A 17,763-nucleotide genomic window follows, 5' to 3' on the forward strand; every position below is an offset into this window, starting at 1 on the left:
TATTGTTAAAGTATTGGTCCAGAGTATGCAAGTTAATGTTTTGTAGTGTAGCAAGCACATTAATACATTTGACTTCGGTGAACACATAGAGCAGTTAATATATAATGGTGCAAAATGTTGGCACGAAAATATTGCATAAACAAGAAATCTTTCTAGCCACATATTTGTAGTTAGTTCATTGGGTAGTTTCATTATTTAAACATGGGGTTATAATTACAAGTGGAATGAGCAAATTATGGGAGTCTCTGAAGTCATCTTAATTTTTTTGGACCACATTTGATATTAATATGTATGCATCCCTTTGACTTATGGCATAGTTTTATTTGCATACCTGAGCTTGGAATTTGAACCAAAATAGGTATTTATTTAGGTTTATTTCCATGTCTATTTTAGCTCTTTGCTTTATAGTAATGAAAAATTCAATCCACATCAACTTTATTTTACTAAATATTGAATTGCTTATGTAACCACATACTAATAATCGATACTAATGACAAGCTACCTATGTATTTCTACCTACTTTCTCCGCAGATGTCTATGAAGGTAGGGGAGGTAAAGTTTGCTGTTGACTTAAGTGAGAACAAGATTTCATTCAGAATTAAAATTACTGATTTAGAATATATTATTTAGTTTGCAGAGTCAGGTACACAGAAGATAAGAAATGCCTATTTTGGATTGACCAGAAACCCCTAATTTTGTTTCCTCATTCATAAACATGATGATAATCTTTAATTACATGATTCTATAGTATCATCTTAGAAATCCCCCTGATGGATTTGAGGTGTGGTCACAAAAAACTAGATCAATCTTTCTGTTCCTTTTTAAGGAGTAAGGGCAACTCTTGTTCTGTGTTCTACTCCAAGAACAGGAGATAAACCACTGCCAGTGTTTCCAACTCATGGAAACAAATTAAACTGGCAAACCTCAAAAATTCACACAATGTCCCCGGGGGTTATCAACTAGATTGGATGAGCAGCAGAGTGGTTGGGAGAGATCCAGTCTGCCTTGTACCCCACTGCAAAACAACTGATTATCTGTTCCCATTGTTCCTAAAACAATGCATGTTGCAGCTGCTTCTGCAGGAGCTGGGCATACACCCAGCCTTACATTAGAACGTTCATGTTTTTATAATAATAATAATTATTATTATACCCAAAATACATCTGACAATGCAAGGGAAACTGAGACTTCAGAAGTCTCTATCTGTGGATGTAACTGAACTGAACATAACTTTGAACACGATTTTATGGGACAAGGAAAGGGCATTCTTTGGCCCCAGGGTTTTCTTTCTGCCAAATTTGCAATGTCTGTGGGAAAAAGGGATTATCTGCAAAAAAGTTGCAGGAGTCATATATAATGGAAAGTCAGGACATCCTAAGTATAGGGATTGTTCTCCATTTTGTACAAAATGTATACTTTATGCACATTCCCTATATGTGTATATATATATAGAGAGAGAGAGAGAGAGATTAACTGTGACATTGCTGAAATATAACAAATGTATTCTCTTGCAACTATTGCTACCATACCAGCTCACTGCTCCATCTTCCCTGGACCATCACCTGCATTGAAAAGTCTTAATAAAGACCAAAAAACCATATTCTGCCAAAATATTTTACCCCCTTGCCTTCAGAATGGGATTCTTACCTGTACCAAAAATGTGCTCTGCCCAAGTCACAGGTCACATGTAAATCAGCATCATACAGTGTGATTAAAAAGTTACAGCTTTAAATTTTTATGTCATATCACTAAAGGAGTGCTATATGTCATGGGGTCAGAATATCCCACTTCCTGGTAGATACCAGCACTTGCTTTTAACATGACAAGCTGTAGTGTAACTTAAATGTTGGTGCCATGGACAGCATGGTGGGGAACAGGGAAGTGAGCACTTTTCTCCTTGTGCAGGGATGCTGTGGTGGTGGTGGCAGTGTGGGCTTCCTTGGTGGCCCCCTCTGAATCAGCACCTGGTGATGGTGCCTTTCTCCCTCCAATCCCCCCACCCCAACCTCAGTTTTGCTACTTACTACAAAGGTCTTTGAGGTCTTGGTCTTGACCCTGGGATAGAAGCCCAAAGGTAGTTCTGATACATTTTTACCCTTACACCATTAAATAAATCAACTCTACCTATATTGGGTATCCCCAGTAAAATACTTCAGAACATTGCTAAAAGTGTTCCTTTATAACTTACATACTAAATGCATGTCATGCCTGGATGTGTCACATTTGTCCTGGGAGAAATATTTTCTCCCAGGACAAAGTGCTGTCATTCAGACATCCATGTCTGTTGTCCTGGGACAAACCCTAAAAAAGTTTCATGGGATAAGAAGTGTTAACAGTTTGTCCAGGGACATCTTGAAGTGCATGTGAATGGTTTTCCCAGGACTGCATCTCTGAATCAGTGGCAGAAAAGTGAAAGTGCATTCAGCTACTCACTAAACCCAGATTGGAAGGACAATGTTTTTACAATCCTGGGACTTTATATTTCAGGACAAACACAGGCACAACTGGCCTTGGGACAAATGCAGAATCTGTTTCTAGCTATAGCATGGTGGTGGGAATTTGCCATCCTTAGAATGAACTTGAGGTAGCTGCCAGTGGTTGCTCCCAGAGAGCTTGACAACTGAGTGGTTGTGCACAGGATTGCAGCAGCTTCCTCAGCCTGCTGGGTCTGGTGCAGGTGAGAGGATCAAGTGCTGAACATGCTATTCTTTCCCTTTCAGCAACTCCGGATAAGGGGACAATGGCCTCTTTCTTTGTGCCTCCGTTCCCTTTTCTGTTCAACGTGCAAAGTAAGACCTGCAAATTTTAGACCTTAGGGGTATTTTCAGTTTCTGAAGGTACACTTTATAAAATATGTCCTGTCCCCCTTCATCCCTACCCTTGCCATGTGTGATTAAGGCTCCCTACGGTGATTTAAGGACTAACCCTTAAATCGGTTAGTGTCTTAGCTGTCAGGTCACTGCCTAGTAAATGTCAGTCACTTGAATAAGGAGACAACCTGTAGGTGTCTTTTTCTTGGGGTGCAACAAAAGGCTTTCATAATTCCAAATAAGTAATGGCATAATTTAAGGCCAGGGTTTTTCTTATAACAAAGTTAGGTCCACAGCTGTTTATGTCTAAACAACTGAGCTACACAACTTGAGTGACTGGACATTTTAGCTTGTTGATAGAGCTTTTTGATGGACACTACTGAATAGCAAATAAATAGGAGGGCATGTTAGATGTTATCAAAATATGTTAGGATTACTTTCCACCTACTGTTGGTTTATTGATTTGTACTCGAAGACCACTGTAAAACTAGTCCAGTGATGTAAAAATCTTATTTTAACACTTCTCATTTGGCACTGAACATATTTATAAAATAGTACAGGAATACTCAACCCCAGGCCCACAGAGCTGTATCATCTGGCCTGTGGGGCTTCTTGTGGTGCTGGATATTCAGTGGCAAGGGAGCAGGGACAGCATTAACTGCCACTCCCCTGCTGCTGCTAAATTTCTGGACACATAGGGAGTCCCGCAGGCTGAATAACATGGCCCTGTTTCCTGGAATGGGATGTGAGGTGGCATGAAACTGATCCTGCCAGTATGAGGCTGATCTTATCAGCGTGGAGCCAATTGGGGTGTCATGGAGCAGCATGGGGTCAATTGGAGTGGTGCTTAGTGAAGTGGCATGGGGCCTATCAGGGCAGGGCCTGGCAGATACAGGTGGCACAGTGCCTGATCCATCCTGTGGATCAACCTCACACCACTCATCTATCCAGTGTGGCCAAAAAGTTGAGCACCACCGTAGCAGGGCATTAATGGGCCTGCTTCTTTATGGGCAGAAGCAGCCAGGACAGAAAGCCCTACAGGCTAGGCAGAGCACCACAGCTGCAGGTTGGCTGAACAACAGCTTTAAGGGGTAATTGGCCAGTACCTGCACACAGTGAAATGACTGGAAGGAGGCAGGGGAAGGTCAGAGCCATGTAATACACCTTTGTCATTAGGGTATTAAAGGGGCAGCCTCCCACCTAATAACAACTTCTTTTGTTACAACAAAGGTGTGGCATACAAATCACATGGGCGGAGTGCCCTAGACAGGTGGGCGGGCTGACATTGTAACTGGCCTCGAGACGGCCCCCTGGTAGAACCACTGATTTAGTACATCATATGATTTATTAGGTTAGGTACAGACGTTAAAAAATCCTGAGGCGGAAATGATCTAAGTTACATGGTTTTATGTAAGCAGCATAGTTTAGGTCAGTAGGGAACAGAACATGCATTCACCCTTTGGTGGAGGCGCAAAACTGAGACTGTATTCTGCCATTTTTAAACCAATCTATATGTGCCAAACTTCTGTTACAAGTATAGACTGATTTCCAATCACTTACACTGGTAAAAGTGTAATGCTTTAGTGTCTGGTAAAAGAATGAGTTTCAGGACTTGCTGTGAATGTGTCAGAAAGAATTTGGTCTGGAAAGCAGATCCAAATTTCAACGCAAACAGGCTTTGCTTGGTATTTACAGTACTTCCTATTTTAAGCTGTATTGGAAATAGAACAATCTTGCAACATGCTAGCTTCCAGTACCAGCACTTTGGGAACCAGTTTCTTGCCTTGAGAATATTATTAGTCAGGGTTTTTTAGTATTAATATAAAACTGGTACCTTTTTGGTGATCCTTTTCATTTGATTTCAGGTGCTTCTGTCAGGACTGATTGGTGTTGTCTCATGGAAAAGACCCCTCTCGCTTGTGGTAAGTGACAGTACTTTCTTCGTTCTGTCATGCAACATGTAGCTCCATAATGTGTAGTAGTTGTTAACCATATGAGACAAATATACATCTTGGTGATTTTGATCCATAGGAATTTGTGTTAAAACTTTTAAGTGGTTTTGTATTTGTGGGTTTGCATTTACTGAATTGTCACTTTGTGTTTCAAAGTGAAGCTCAGCTAAAGCCATTGAGTTGGTCCAGGTTTTGCACGGAAATCAGGTGAACTGCACATTTCATATTCAGTGCTTGTCCATGACTAAGCTCAATTTTGCTCAAGTTTAGTGAAATGTAATCTACAACCAACCTTGGAGCTAAGTAATATTTTGGAATGTGTTTTGAATATTTCACAGGTGTTGCACATACTATCCTGAGAATTTATAAAATAACTTTGGGAACTTTGAGAAATGTTATCAGAACATTGATATGTTTTTGTTGCAAAATTTGTTTTGTTGATATTATAAATTATGTTTAAATATGACTTTAGAGAACCTACTGGAAGCTCTAGGTGTTGTTTGTCTTGCTTATTTAATGTCTCCAGTGAGTAAACTGTTATACTAGCATTATTCTAAAAGTGATGTTATGCTGGATATTGCTTATGAACTGAATGATTCTCATCAGTTATGTGTGTTAGAGAACCAGTGAGCAGATGTGGGAGATCGTTATCACAAATAATTCACTATAAAGAAAGATACTTCAGCGAAACAGGACCATGTTGCATATCCCTGCTGGGGTGTATACTATAATAAATAATGTCAAATGCTATGAGCAAGGAACAGAACATGTTATAAAAAACACATTCTTTTTATAATTTTCCCCATTTAACTGACAAATGGTATAGATTTAATGAATGTGTAGCTTTTGTCATGTTGTAAAATTATAATACAAGTCACTAAATAAAGACTTCCACAAAGGTTTCTATATTGTATTTTATATATAAGGTTTGAAAAGGATGCATCTAAGAAATATTAAATAGTTCACTTTTTAGATCCTTCAGCTTATAATTCAGCAAGTCTAGTTTTTCTGATGAGTTGAAAAGGCATTTAGTAGTCCACACTTAATCCAAAATGGATAGTACGTGAAGCTGAATAATTTACCATATTTTGGCTTCTCAGGCAGAATGTTGCTTATACTAAGTTTGATATCCTGTCAAACAAAAGAGGAACCAAAGTGATACATGAAGTCTCTCCACTAACTGTATGTAGAAATTCATTTTGGGAAAATGAGCAAATTAAAGCAAAATCTTGAAAAATCTGATGTTAGGGTACAACGCTATGCTATAAAAACAAAATAAGGATGATTTCATAGATTTCATAGACGTTTGGGCTGGAAGGGGCCCTGGAGGATCATCGAGCCCAGGCCCATACTCCAGGGGCAGGAAGTTGGCAGGGATCATAGGATCCCAGCAAGATAAGCATCCAAATGTGTCTTGAAAGCATTCAAAGTGGGTGCTTGAACTGCCTCTGGTGGCCATCTATTCCAAACTTTGGGGGCTCGGACAGTGAAGAAGTTCTTCCTTATGTCCAGCCTGAATCGGTTGCGGCGGAGTTTGTGAGAAAGACACTCTCATATTTCAGCCCTAGTAATGTCATGGTTATGGCACTTGCCCAGGAACTGAGATGCAGGTTAGAAATAGACATTGATGAATGAAGCAGATCAACTATGCTGTGATATGTTGTGGCACAGCTGATGTACTTAATTGGGTGAAATGCACATCACTCCTTGTCCTGCACTTGGTAGTGTGGGACAAGGTGCAATATAATCTAGGAGTCCAATTTAGCCAGACCTCTCCATCCTCTGTGGTTGCAGGAGTGAATCTGGCTGAGGAGGAAAAAATGGGGCTTTTGATCATCGCAGGGGGCAGGGGACAGGTCTCACTGACCAAGGAAAACAGGTCATTTCCTTACTCACTCAGAGTTACTTCTGTGATTTCTGGGGACAGGTCTTGCTGAGTAGGGAACCCCAGCTTCTCTGCTTATGCAGAGGCACCCTGAGATTTCCTAAGTTGCCTCTCCGTAACCAGGTAAGGCAGGCAGGTGCTCCAGGGCCTATATTCTGTACTATGTTTTTATTAGCATTGCAGGTATAAAAGGTTTTATGTCTCTGTTTATTATTTGTGTGTCCATAACTTATATAAGTGTAGGGAAATATCTTTTAATACACATAATATGTATGCTGAGATATAAAATCTATTGCTATGAATCAACAAAATATTTTTTTATTCAATATTAAGGAAACTTATCTTGGCTTTTTCTTGTTCTGCTTACACTGAATATGGATTTCATTTTTGTGTCTCCCTGCTCCTCTACTGCGTGCAATACATTCTGAGTACAGTTAAGTCTGAGGCCTCTGCAACATGTTCATGTAAAGGTGCCATGGGGTCTGATTCCTGATCCCAGCTGTCATGCCTCCTGCCATGATACATGTGCTGGAGATAATGATCCCAGGCTCCCCCTGCACTGGCAAGTGGAAAGCTAGTTTCTCACAGGTTCGGGCTTGAGGCAACTGTTGATTCTGACCATGGGATGGCATTGGGTCTGGAACCTGCCCCAGTGTGTTCTGAGGCCCACAATCCACTGATTGTGGTGCATACCGGTCACACGTTCAATTTAAGGAAGCATACAAGCTATCCATAAGATCTATAGAACAGTTTAATGACTGGTTTGCCATTTTATGGCACCTTAAATTCAGTGCACATGTAGCACCCTTGCCATTTACATTGCAAGTAACACATCAGTCACAGCATAAATGTAACATATACAGGGGAACAAAAACAGATATCAAGCACTTTTTCATATTTTGGCCAACATTTTTTGTTTAATTTTCACTGATGCCTTGCTGACTGGTATCAAGGTAAGAAGGTACCTTAAAACGATATTTTCTCTTTGTTAACTAGTTTTTCTTCTTAGAACCAGGGAGAAATACTTATTAACGTGCACCTAAGCATTCGCTGTTGCATATACATTTTGTTGTGTTCCCTTTTGTTATTACTGTTCTGTTATTACTGTTTCTCCTATCCCTTTGGCTTAGCACTGTAGATACCATTCCCAACAATGTAACAACTTACAGTTCATTTGTAAGAAATTTTGTTTTCTTGTCCAGTAATATGTTCCTTATATGCTGTACCAGCAAAGTGTGTAAATTACAGTAACCTTTGACACTGCTTCTAGAAAGTCTGGTGGGTTTTCTCCCAAAACCTCAGAATTTTTTTTTTTTTAAACTTTATAATGATAACAGCTTGCGCAAATTCAAGGTTAATGTAATTAACATAAATGTAGTGGTGCTCATAATTTGTTTAGAAATTCATTATAAATTCTCTTTGGGGACTCGCTATAGTCAAGATCATGGCCATCATCAAAATGAGCATACCTTTCTTAGTAGATTGTATTAAAAGTACAGCCTTCATATTTTAAGCACTTAAAAGGAGTGAAATAATAGGTATTATTATTCAGCAGAATTCTGTTCTAATAAAAGAATTTGAGCTTTTTATTAAAAAAAATGGAAAATAGATTTATCATGAGGGTAATATTTCTCTTTCAAGACAATGGCTTATTAAATGTTCATAGGAAGAAATAACCCAAATAGGAAACTGAGATGGAATACTTATTAAAGTCTAGAGCGGGAAATTCAAAGATAAAAAAGCAAATAGAAATTCCTTGTCAAAACCAGATTTATAGAATTATTTTTCTTTATAGGCTGAAACTGTTGTGAATGCCAGTTTACTTAAGGGCAAGGCCAGCTGTTTCAAGTTTGTATCTACTGCCTTCTAGATAATATATAGTAGGTCATGCCAAATTGTTGGCAACAGCAGAATGGGTAGGATATTGGCCTGTAATGTTGTCCATACAATTATAGAACAGCATATCCATTTATTCTGTCTTTTACTGATTATGTTAAACGGTTTGGATTTTATGTTGCATCAAAAGAGAATCCTAACATTTATATGAGAATACGTGCATTTCATAATCGTGTTCAATTTGTCATGCAATTAGTAATGTATTTGCAACAACTTTACAGGATCCAAAAAAAGCCTTTGGGGACAGCTTACCTTGTAGCATTATGTTTAATAATATTTGTAAACATGAAGTACAAAAGCTTTGGGATTTCAAAATCACATTTAATAAGTTGTCTTGATGATGATATTTTTCCCTTCTTTATATGCTCGCTAATAAGGAGTCATAATATTTTTAGTGTGCAAAACAAGGTAGTATCAAATGCAGACATAGACCAGCCACAGACCAGAATATTATTATCCTTTATATCTTCTTTATTCTAGAAGAACAAAGGTATATGGATTGCTATTTTTACTATAACAATGAAATACAAATGTATTTTGGTGATATTTAGGCAATTACAGCATTTATAACAAATTATTAATATAAATAATTGTGGGAAATCTGGGTATAGTTGAAATTATTAATTTTAAGTATAGCATATTTTAATCTTGTCAAGTATGAGTGAGTTTAATTTATAGCTGCATTATGGTATATTGAATACATAATATCTGCAGCATGAATCAGATTAATTGGTAGTCTTTAAACAAAATTGTGTTGTTTTTTTAAAAGATGGTTGTTACTGATATACGTTATTAATACCGAAACTGAACTGTACTTAGTTACCTACCATTTTTATGGTTCTAGGTATCAGACGATTTTTTGGTCCAAAATCAGTCCTGCTTTAACTTTGTGGACAAGGGATGAATTTGACCCATGACAGGAAAGAAATAGGAAAAATGAAATTATTTTCTTACTTAAAAATCTTTTAAGCACATATTTTACTGTTACTAACCAATATACTGGGATGAGAGGCTTTGGGATTTTGATTTTCTTATACCTCTTTTATTTTTGGTCTACATTGAGAATAATTTATGGAGGTATAATTTCATTTATTAATCATAATTATATTTTACACTGAGCACATTTTTTTGGCAATTTATTATTTAAGAAAATAGTAAATACAATTCATGGAAGTTATTTTATAAATGCATTTGGTTTCTTTGCCGGCTATAATTAGGCGTTTAAAAGAATGTATTATGTTCTATAGCACATCTGCATGGAACATGATATTTTTTAAGAACCTAATCAATCTTTCAAATTTGTTAATTAATTGTTTAGGTGTTTAGTAGTATTAGCTATTTTCCGAACAGTTTTCCAAAATGTTTGCAACATGGTAAATGTCCATTTGGACCTGTTGGGATTATCTTCTGGGTCATCTGGCCAGTTAACATATTTTATACTAAGATATGGTGTCAAAGCCCACTCAGGACTGAGGGTGCCAGCTTTTACCATGTTATGCAGGGAGGGAAACCAATCAGTTTTCCCCAAGCAGTATTAACAGAGCTATATGTCCCTGTTCTGGGATGTTCCCAGTCTGGGGAAGCCCAGGGAATCTTTTCCCACTACTTCTTTCCCTCCATGAGCAGGAGTAGAGCAACCACAGCTTCCCACACTTTCCCCAGACCAGTTTGTCTTAGCTTGCCTGTGAGAATGTTGTAGGAGACTCTATCAAAAGCCTTGCTAAAATCAAGGTATACCACGTCCACTGGTCTCCCCACATTCACAGAGCCAGTCATCTCATCATAGAAGGCAATCAACTTGGTCAGGGATGACTTGTCCCTGGTGAATCCATGCTGACTGTTCCTAATCACCTTTTTCTCTTCCAAGTGCTTAGAAATGGATTCCTTGAGGATCTGCTCCATGATTTTTTCATGGACTGAGGTGAGTCTGACTGGTTTGCAGTTCCCTGGATCCTCCTTTTTCCCTTTCTTAAATATGAACGCTATGTTTGCCCTTTTCCAATCATCCAGGACCTCCCCTGATCACCATGAGTTTTCAAAGATGATGGCCAGTGGCTCTGCAATCACATCAGTCAACTCCCTCAGCACCCTCAGGTGCATCCCATCTGGCCCCATGGACTTGTATACATCCAGCTTTTCTAAGTAGTTCCTAGCCTGTTCTTTCACCAGTGAGGGCTGTGTATCTCCTCCCCAAACTGTGCTACCAGGTACAGTAGTCTGGGAACTGACCTTGCCTGTGACAATTGAGGCAAAAAAGGCACTGAGCACTTCAGCCTTTTCTGCATCCTCTGTTACAAGGTTGCTTCCCCCATTCAGTAAGGGACCCTTTTGCTACTGACATACTTGTAGAAACCCTTCTTGTTACCCTTCATATTCCTTGCTAGCTGCAACTCCAATTGTGCTTTGGCTTTCCTGACTTCATCCCTGCATGCAAGAGCAATGCTCTTATATTCTTCCCTAGATATTTGTCCAAGTTTCCATTTCTTACAAGCTTCATTTTTTTACTTAGTTTACTGAAGAATTCTCTGCTAAGCCAAGCTGGTCTTCTGCCACACGTGCTAGTCTTCCTGTTCTTGTACTCTCAGTAAGACTTCTTTTAAAATACAGCCAGCTCTTCTGGACTCCTCTTCCCCTCAGACTGGCTTCCCAGTGGATCCTGCCCATGAGTTCCTTGAGTGAGTTGAAGTCCGCTTTTCTGAAGTCCAGGGTCCTTACTCTGCTGCTCTCCATTCTTACTTTGCTCAAGATTCAGAACTCAATCATCTCGTGGTTACTGCTACTCAAGTTGCCATCCAGTGCTCTGAAACTCCCGTGACTCTGCAAAGACATTCGAGAATGCCTGAGGGCCAAAAGGGAGGCATACACCCGGTGGAAGAGAGGGGCCATCACCAAAGAGGAATACTCCTCCTTGGCCCATGAGTATAGGAGGGCCATTAGGAAGGCCAAGGCAGGGCTGGAGCTCAGGCTAGCAACCAGGATTAAGGACAACAATAAGTCCTTCTTCAAATACATTGGGAGTAAGAAGAGGGCCCCGGGTAATGTGGGGCCCCTGTTGGACTCAAATGATAATCTTGTGGCTACGCCAGATGAGAGAGCCAAAATTTTTAACATGTTCTTTGCCTCTGTTTTTTTGGACGGGACCAGGACAGCTCTACTACAACAGGTAGAGGCAATCTTGGGGATAGCACTGCTAGGCCTCGGGTCTGCGTAGAAGTAGTTAGGGATCTTCTGGAAGGGCTGGATGTTTTTAAATCTGCGGGCCCTGATGCCCTCCACCCACAGGTGTTGAGAGAGCTGGTGGGGGTCATTGCTATGCCCCTGGCCCGGCTGTATGAGCGATTGTGGTCCACGGGCCAGGTGCCTGGAGATTGGAAACTAGCTAATGTGGTCCCCATTTATAAGAAAGGGAGAAAGGAGGACCCAGGAAACTATTAGCACATAAGCCTCACATCAGTTTTGGGGAAAATCCTTGAAAAAATTATCAAGGATCACATCTGTGAGGGGCCAGCAGGGGAGATCATGCCCAGGGGAAATCAACATGGGTTCATCAAAGGCAGGTCCTCCCAGACCAACCTGATGGCCTTTTACGACCAGGTGACTAAATCCCTGGATGATGGTGTCACCGTAGACATAGTCTTTCTAGACTTTAAGAAGGCCTTTGACACTGTCTCTTACCCCATTCTCATTAATAAATTGAGCTACTGTGGCATTGATGCCTACACAGTGGCTGATGGGCCACACGCAGAGAGTGGTGGTGGACGGGTCATACTCGACCTGGAGGGATGTGAATAGTGGGGTCCCCCAGAGCTTGGTCCTGGGGCCTATACTGTTCAACATCTTCATCAGTGACTTGGACGAGGGGGTGGAAAACACATTGTACAAATTTGCCAATGACACCAAGATGTGGGGAGAGGTAGGCATGCTTGAAGGGAGAGAGAGGCTGCAATTAGATTTAGACAGACTACAGAAGTGGGCGGATGGTAATAGGATGGGCTTCAGTGTAGATAAATGCAGGGTGCTACATCTGGGGAGAAGGAATCCACAGCATACATACAACCTGGGGAGCTCCGCCCTTGAGAGCACAGAGGTGAAAAGGGATCTTGGAGTCATTATTGACTGCAAGGTGAACATGAGCCGCCAATGCCAGACTGCAGCCAGCAAAGCCAACCGCACCTTGTCATGCATCCAAAGATGCATCTCAAGCCGGTCCAGAGAGGTGGTACTCCCCTTCTACACTACATTGGTCCGGCCTCAATTGGAGTACTGCGTCCAGTTTTGGGCGCCGCACTTTAAGAAGGATGTGGCCTGCCTTGAGAGGGTTCAGTGGAAGGCAACCCACTTGGTTGGAGGGCAACACGGCAGACCCTATGAGGAGAGGCTGAGGGACCTGAACCTGTTCAGCATCAGTAAATGGAGGCTGAGGGGGGATTTGGTGGCTGCCTACAAACTCATTAGGGGAGATTAGCAGCAAATAGGAAGGGTCCTATTCCCCCCCAGCAGCACCTGGGGTGATGAGGAACAATGGCCAGAAGCTGCTGGAGAATAGGTTCAGGTTGGAGATTAGGAGGCACTATTTCACTGTTAGGGTGGCTAGGATCTGCAACCAACTTCCTAGGGAAGTGGTTCTCACTCCTACCTTGAGTAAATTCAAAAAGAGGTTGGATGAACACCTGTCTGGGGTCATGTGATCCCAGTGTTTGCTCCAGCCAGTGGAGCATATTTAGGTCCCTTCTCATCCCTAACTACTATGAAACTATGAAACAGGTCAGGATGGCAGATGGCTCACTCTGTCCCTTGCAGAAATGAGTCTCCAACCACCACCACCTGTTGCTTCTTCTTGTTGGCAATCTTCTTGATCCTTCCCATCTTGGTGAGGCCTGGTTTGTCTTCCTCCACTGATGGAACATGCTCCTCCCTCTCTGCTGATAGGACTGCATATCTGTTCTCCAAGTGAAGCACTGCAGGTGGAGGTGAAGATCTCTGCTTGCTGCCAGAAGTCACAAACCTCTAGCTTCCACCCTCTCCCTCTGGTGTCCAGATCCTCTCTCTCCTATATTGCCACATCTGGCATTTCTTCCTCCGCAGTCCTGGAGGTCTCCTCCAGCATGGATACACTGTTGACACCCTGCTCTGTGCATTTAGTCGATACACGGCTTTCACAGCATCTGATGTGCTCATGAAAGCTTATGCTGTACATCTGTGATTTAGTTACTCTAAAGTGCAGATCTGTCTACTTTGTGCACTGATCTCTTATTCTTTTGTTTTGCACTGTTTTATTTCTAACATCTACAGTGGTCTATTGGGGTGTCTGTCTTCACTTTAAAACATGCACTCAGATGTTTCTTTGCATCATCCAAACTGGGTGCTTCTACATATGCAGTTAATGTGCATGAATAAACTCTGGAACTTATTCATGCACAGCACGTTGAGTTGGGTCAGAGCAGCTTGGGCTGGTGGGGGAGTCTGAAGGGTCTGAGAGCCTGGGGCTGTTCCCCTACCTCAACATGCTGTGGAGGGGCTGGCTGGGGCACGAGGATGTTTCAGTTGAGGCTAGCCAGCACATAGCCTGGGCACTGAAGCACCCTCATGCCCCAGCCAGCCAGGGCAGTGTCTGCACATTAGTTGCTGTGGAGGTTTTTGTTTTGTTTTGTTTTTTACTAATTAATAAATACATTCATAATTTTAATAATAAATTTTTACTAACTAATAAATAAATAAATTAGTTTGCTTCCGTCTAGTAGGAGTGAACGTGTAGATGCTGAGATGTTTACTGTGCAGCTAATTAGTCAACTGCGCAGTAAAGTTTTGTGTAGACATGCCCACTATCTACAAAAGAGGTGTGCAGAATGTTATAGCAAATTTCAACTTGCTATTTTATTTCCTTTTTCAGCTTTTTCACTTTTTTCTGAGTGGTTTTGGTATTAAAAGGCGTGCCATACATTAAACTTAAGTTATCTTGGTTTTATTTTTATTATTTTCTTTGCCCTCTAGTCTAAGCAAAGAAATTGCATCATTTTGAGAATTGCTTTCATTTATCATGTGAGAATAAATCATGCTGTGTGTCAATTATATATTGAACTATAAAACCCTCAGGACTTCCCTGTTTTATTTTTTCATTTATTGGGGCTCTTATTCTTTCAGGCATTTCACAGTGCCTTGTCTTGACAAGGCAGTTTACCCGGTGCAAGGGTTTTACTATAGTAATTTGATTAATTAGAATATGGGCAGACAGGCAGACGGGGGAGCAGGGATTTATTATGCAGGGTAGTCATTCATGTGCAGTTTTACCCCATGGCAGATGAAAGCCATACTTCTGTAGTTTAAGGGAAAGCTACTACCCCTCTGAAAAAGGGGCACGCAACTACCATGGTTTAGCTTTTTTCTACCATGTCAAGGTGATATAAGAGCATACATGTAGATGATTTCCATAGGACATCTGACATTTGACTCAATTCTTACCCCTTTTTTCCTTGTTGTAACTGGTTCATCTACCCATGCCTTTATTCATTCGGAGTAGTTTACCAAAGTAGTGCTAATAATAATTTTCTTAACCTAGTCTTACTGTGAATTATTCCATGCACTGAAGATCCATATTCATCGAAATAAAATCCTATATGTTTACCGTTTATATAATGATAAGTTATGATGACCCTTGTTAATTGGTGTGGTTGCTAATTTGCTCCCTGGGCTGCAAACATTTTTTTGTTCCTGCACGTGCCTGTTGCCCTGCCTCAAAGGGTTTTGAGGTGGGGCAAGAGGCACGTGCGTGCTTGCCTGGACATGCCCCATGAGTCTTAGTATGCTTGAAGAGTGGGTCTCTCAGTTCTGCTGTCCTTCAAAGTTACCATGATCTCTTGGAAGAAAATTGGTAGTAAAAAAAAAAAAATAAGCAGAAAAAGAAAGAAAGAAAAGTACATAATCATACATCACAATCCCATTTTGTTTGAATATTGGGTTGGAGTTTATTCACAAGAAAATCTCTGTTGGGAGTCAGTCTATTGATTTTAATGGAAAAACTGTTGATTAAGCTGGTGATCATATATCTGTTGCTGCTGAAGTGCAAATGACATCCTTCACCTAGTTATGATAAAGCAGATATAAACAGATGGAGACAGCCAATTTGGTTTGAAGTTAGCAAAAATGAACCAAAAACTCAAATGACAAAACAAGGCCAAAACAAAGCAAGTAAGTCAATGAATACTCACAAGACAGTTATCAGGCACAAAAAACAAAGTGAAACACAGGAACCAAAAAAGAAAGAAAAAAACCCTCCTATGAACCAAAACCACAGCAAATGAATGCCTGGAGTAAATAAAAAAACCCCAACAAAACGAAGATGGTTGACAAATGATGTACAGGTTGTGCTGGCATATCTGACTGCCTGGGAAAATCTGACAAGTGAGAACTGGGCAACTGATGACTGGAAAAAGCTGACAAATGCCAAAAATGCAGATGATAAATGATGAATGAATAGATGAGAAGTAGCAACAGGAATGAAAGTGGGTGGTCAGCATATGGGTTATCTCTCTTTCTCACTCCATTTTTACTAAAAATTCTATCAGTTTTGTTCTTCCTTCACAATCTTTTATCAGAACCAATAGTATTGAGTTGAATAGGTCACACCTGTCCTCCATCCTTTTTACTGACTTCCTGGAGAATGTAAGAGCCATGGTCTTGATCTTTATCATCAAGGTGGTCAATAATCTGAGCCCAGGAAATCTAAAAGCCAGGTTAAGAGAGGATTTTGGTCATGGTTGGCAGTTCTCTTCCTTGAAAGTAAAAGAACTGTACACTGCTTTCCATTTACACCAGTCAGAAAATTCTCTGTGGCTGTTCTGAGACTTTTTACACCTGTTACAGATGCAGAAACAAACCTATGTTTCTGTGTAGCAGCAAGAGGCAAAGTAAAAGGCACTAGTATTTTTTTCAAGGTCTTATCAAGTGTTGGAGATATGACCATGGGATGCAGTGTTATTGCTTGGACACTGGGTGTTTAGTGTGCTCTCATTCTGCTCTCATTCTGAGCACTTGGTATTGCAAAAGTTTTGCCAATCTACCATCTAGTGTGGATGAGGATGGCTCTAACAATGAAAGTGAAACACAGAGATGGAAAGAAATGCCGCATGTGAAACTGTACTCATTATTCAGCATTAACACAAAATAGTTACTTAGCAATAGAACACAACCCAGATTCTGAGTTTTGTTAAACCTTACATTCCCCTGCCAGAACACAGCATATGTTGAACACAGGAATGTTATGTCTGACTTTGAATATATCTGGATAGATTTGGAATAGTGTTACTTGGAAAAGAAATCTCTGAAGCATAGGTGAAATCATTAAGAAAATACAATTCATCTTGCTGAGTATTTGCATGTCTAATTGTGAAGGTCTGAGCAAACCTAAGACTAACTTCATAGTCTAAAACATACTACTACTAAGCAGCTGTAAGTTGTCCTAATCACTGAGGCATAAGAAAGATATAAATAGTATTCATGGTATCTTGCTAGATACATAATTCAATTTTATGAGACTTGGTAGTATACTTTCCTAATACAAGTTTGTTCATAGTTTCGTAGTTGGTAGGGTCAGAAGGAACCTAAGTAGATCATCTAGTCAGACCTCCTGCCATGGGAAGGAAAGGATGCTTGGTGGCTGTCTAGCCTCCTTTTGAAGACCCCCAGGGTAGGGGCGAGCACTGTTTCCCTTGGAAGTTGGTTCCAGCTCCTAGCAGCCCAGACAGTGAAGTAGTGCTTCCTGATATCTAGCCTGAATCTACTCTCAGTCAACTTATGGCCATTGTTCCTTGTTACTCCTGGTAGTGCTTGGGGGAACAGGGACTCCCCCAGTGCCTGCTGATCCCCCTTGGCAAGTTTATACGTGGCCACCAGATCCCCTCTCAGCCTTCTTTTGTAGAGGCTGAACAGGTTCAGGCCCCGTAACCTTTCCTCTTAGGGCCTGCCCTGCTGCCTCCTAATTATGTGAGTGGCCCTCCCCTGGACCCTCTCAATGCTGTCCACATCCCTCTTGAAGTGCGGTGCCCGGAACCGGATCGCCTCCTTGGATCTGCTTGTGATGCATCTGTGGATGCATGACAAGGTGCGGTTAGCCTTCCTGTCCGTGTCCCCACACTGCTGGCCCATGTTCATCTGGAGTCAGTAACGCTTCCAAGATCCTTCTTTGCCTCTGTGCTGACGAGAAGGGAGTTCCCCAGCCTGTAGG

General features: G+C 40.9%; 1 protein-coding gene across 1 annotated transcript in view; it reads left to right on the forward strand.

Annotated features, from left to right (window-relative positions):
* FAM189A1 (family with sequence similarity 189 member A1) overlaps window positions 1–17,763 on the forward strand; it is a gene marked incomplete at its 5' end in the record, with an annotated part of 549,899 nt that overhangs the window by 199,230 nt on the left and 332,906 nt on the right. The window contains one exon of the mRNA XM_019503830.1: window positions 4,676–4,732. Coding sequence (XP_019359375.1) covers window positions 4,676–4,732 — 57 coding nt within the window. The remainder of the gene's footprint in view (window positions 1–4,675; window positions 4,733–17,763) is intronic.

This window comes from Gavialis gangeticus, unplaced genomic scaffold (assembly GCF_001723915.1).
Source record: "Gavialis gangeticus isolate Ggan-Ray unplaced genomic scaffold, GavGan_comp1, whole genome shotgun sequence".
Taxonomy (NCBI): domain Eukaryota; kingdom Metazoa; phylum Chordata; order Crocodylia; family Gavialidae; genus Gavialis; species Gavialis gangeticus.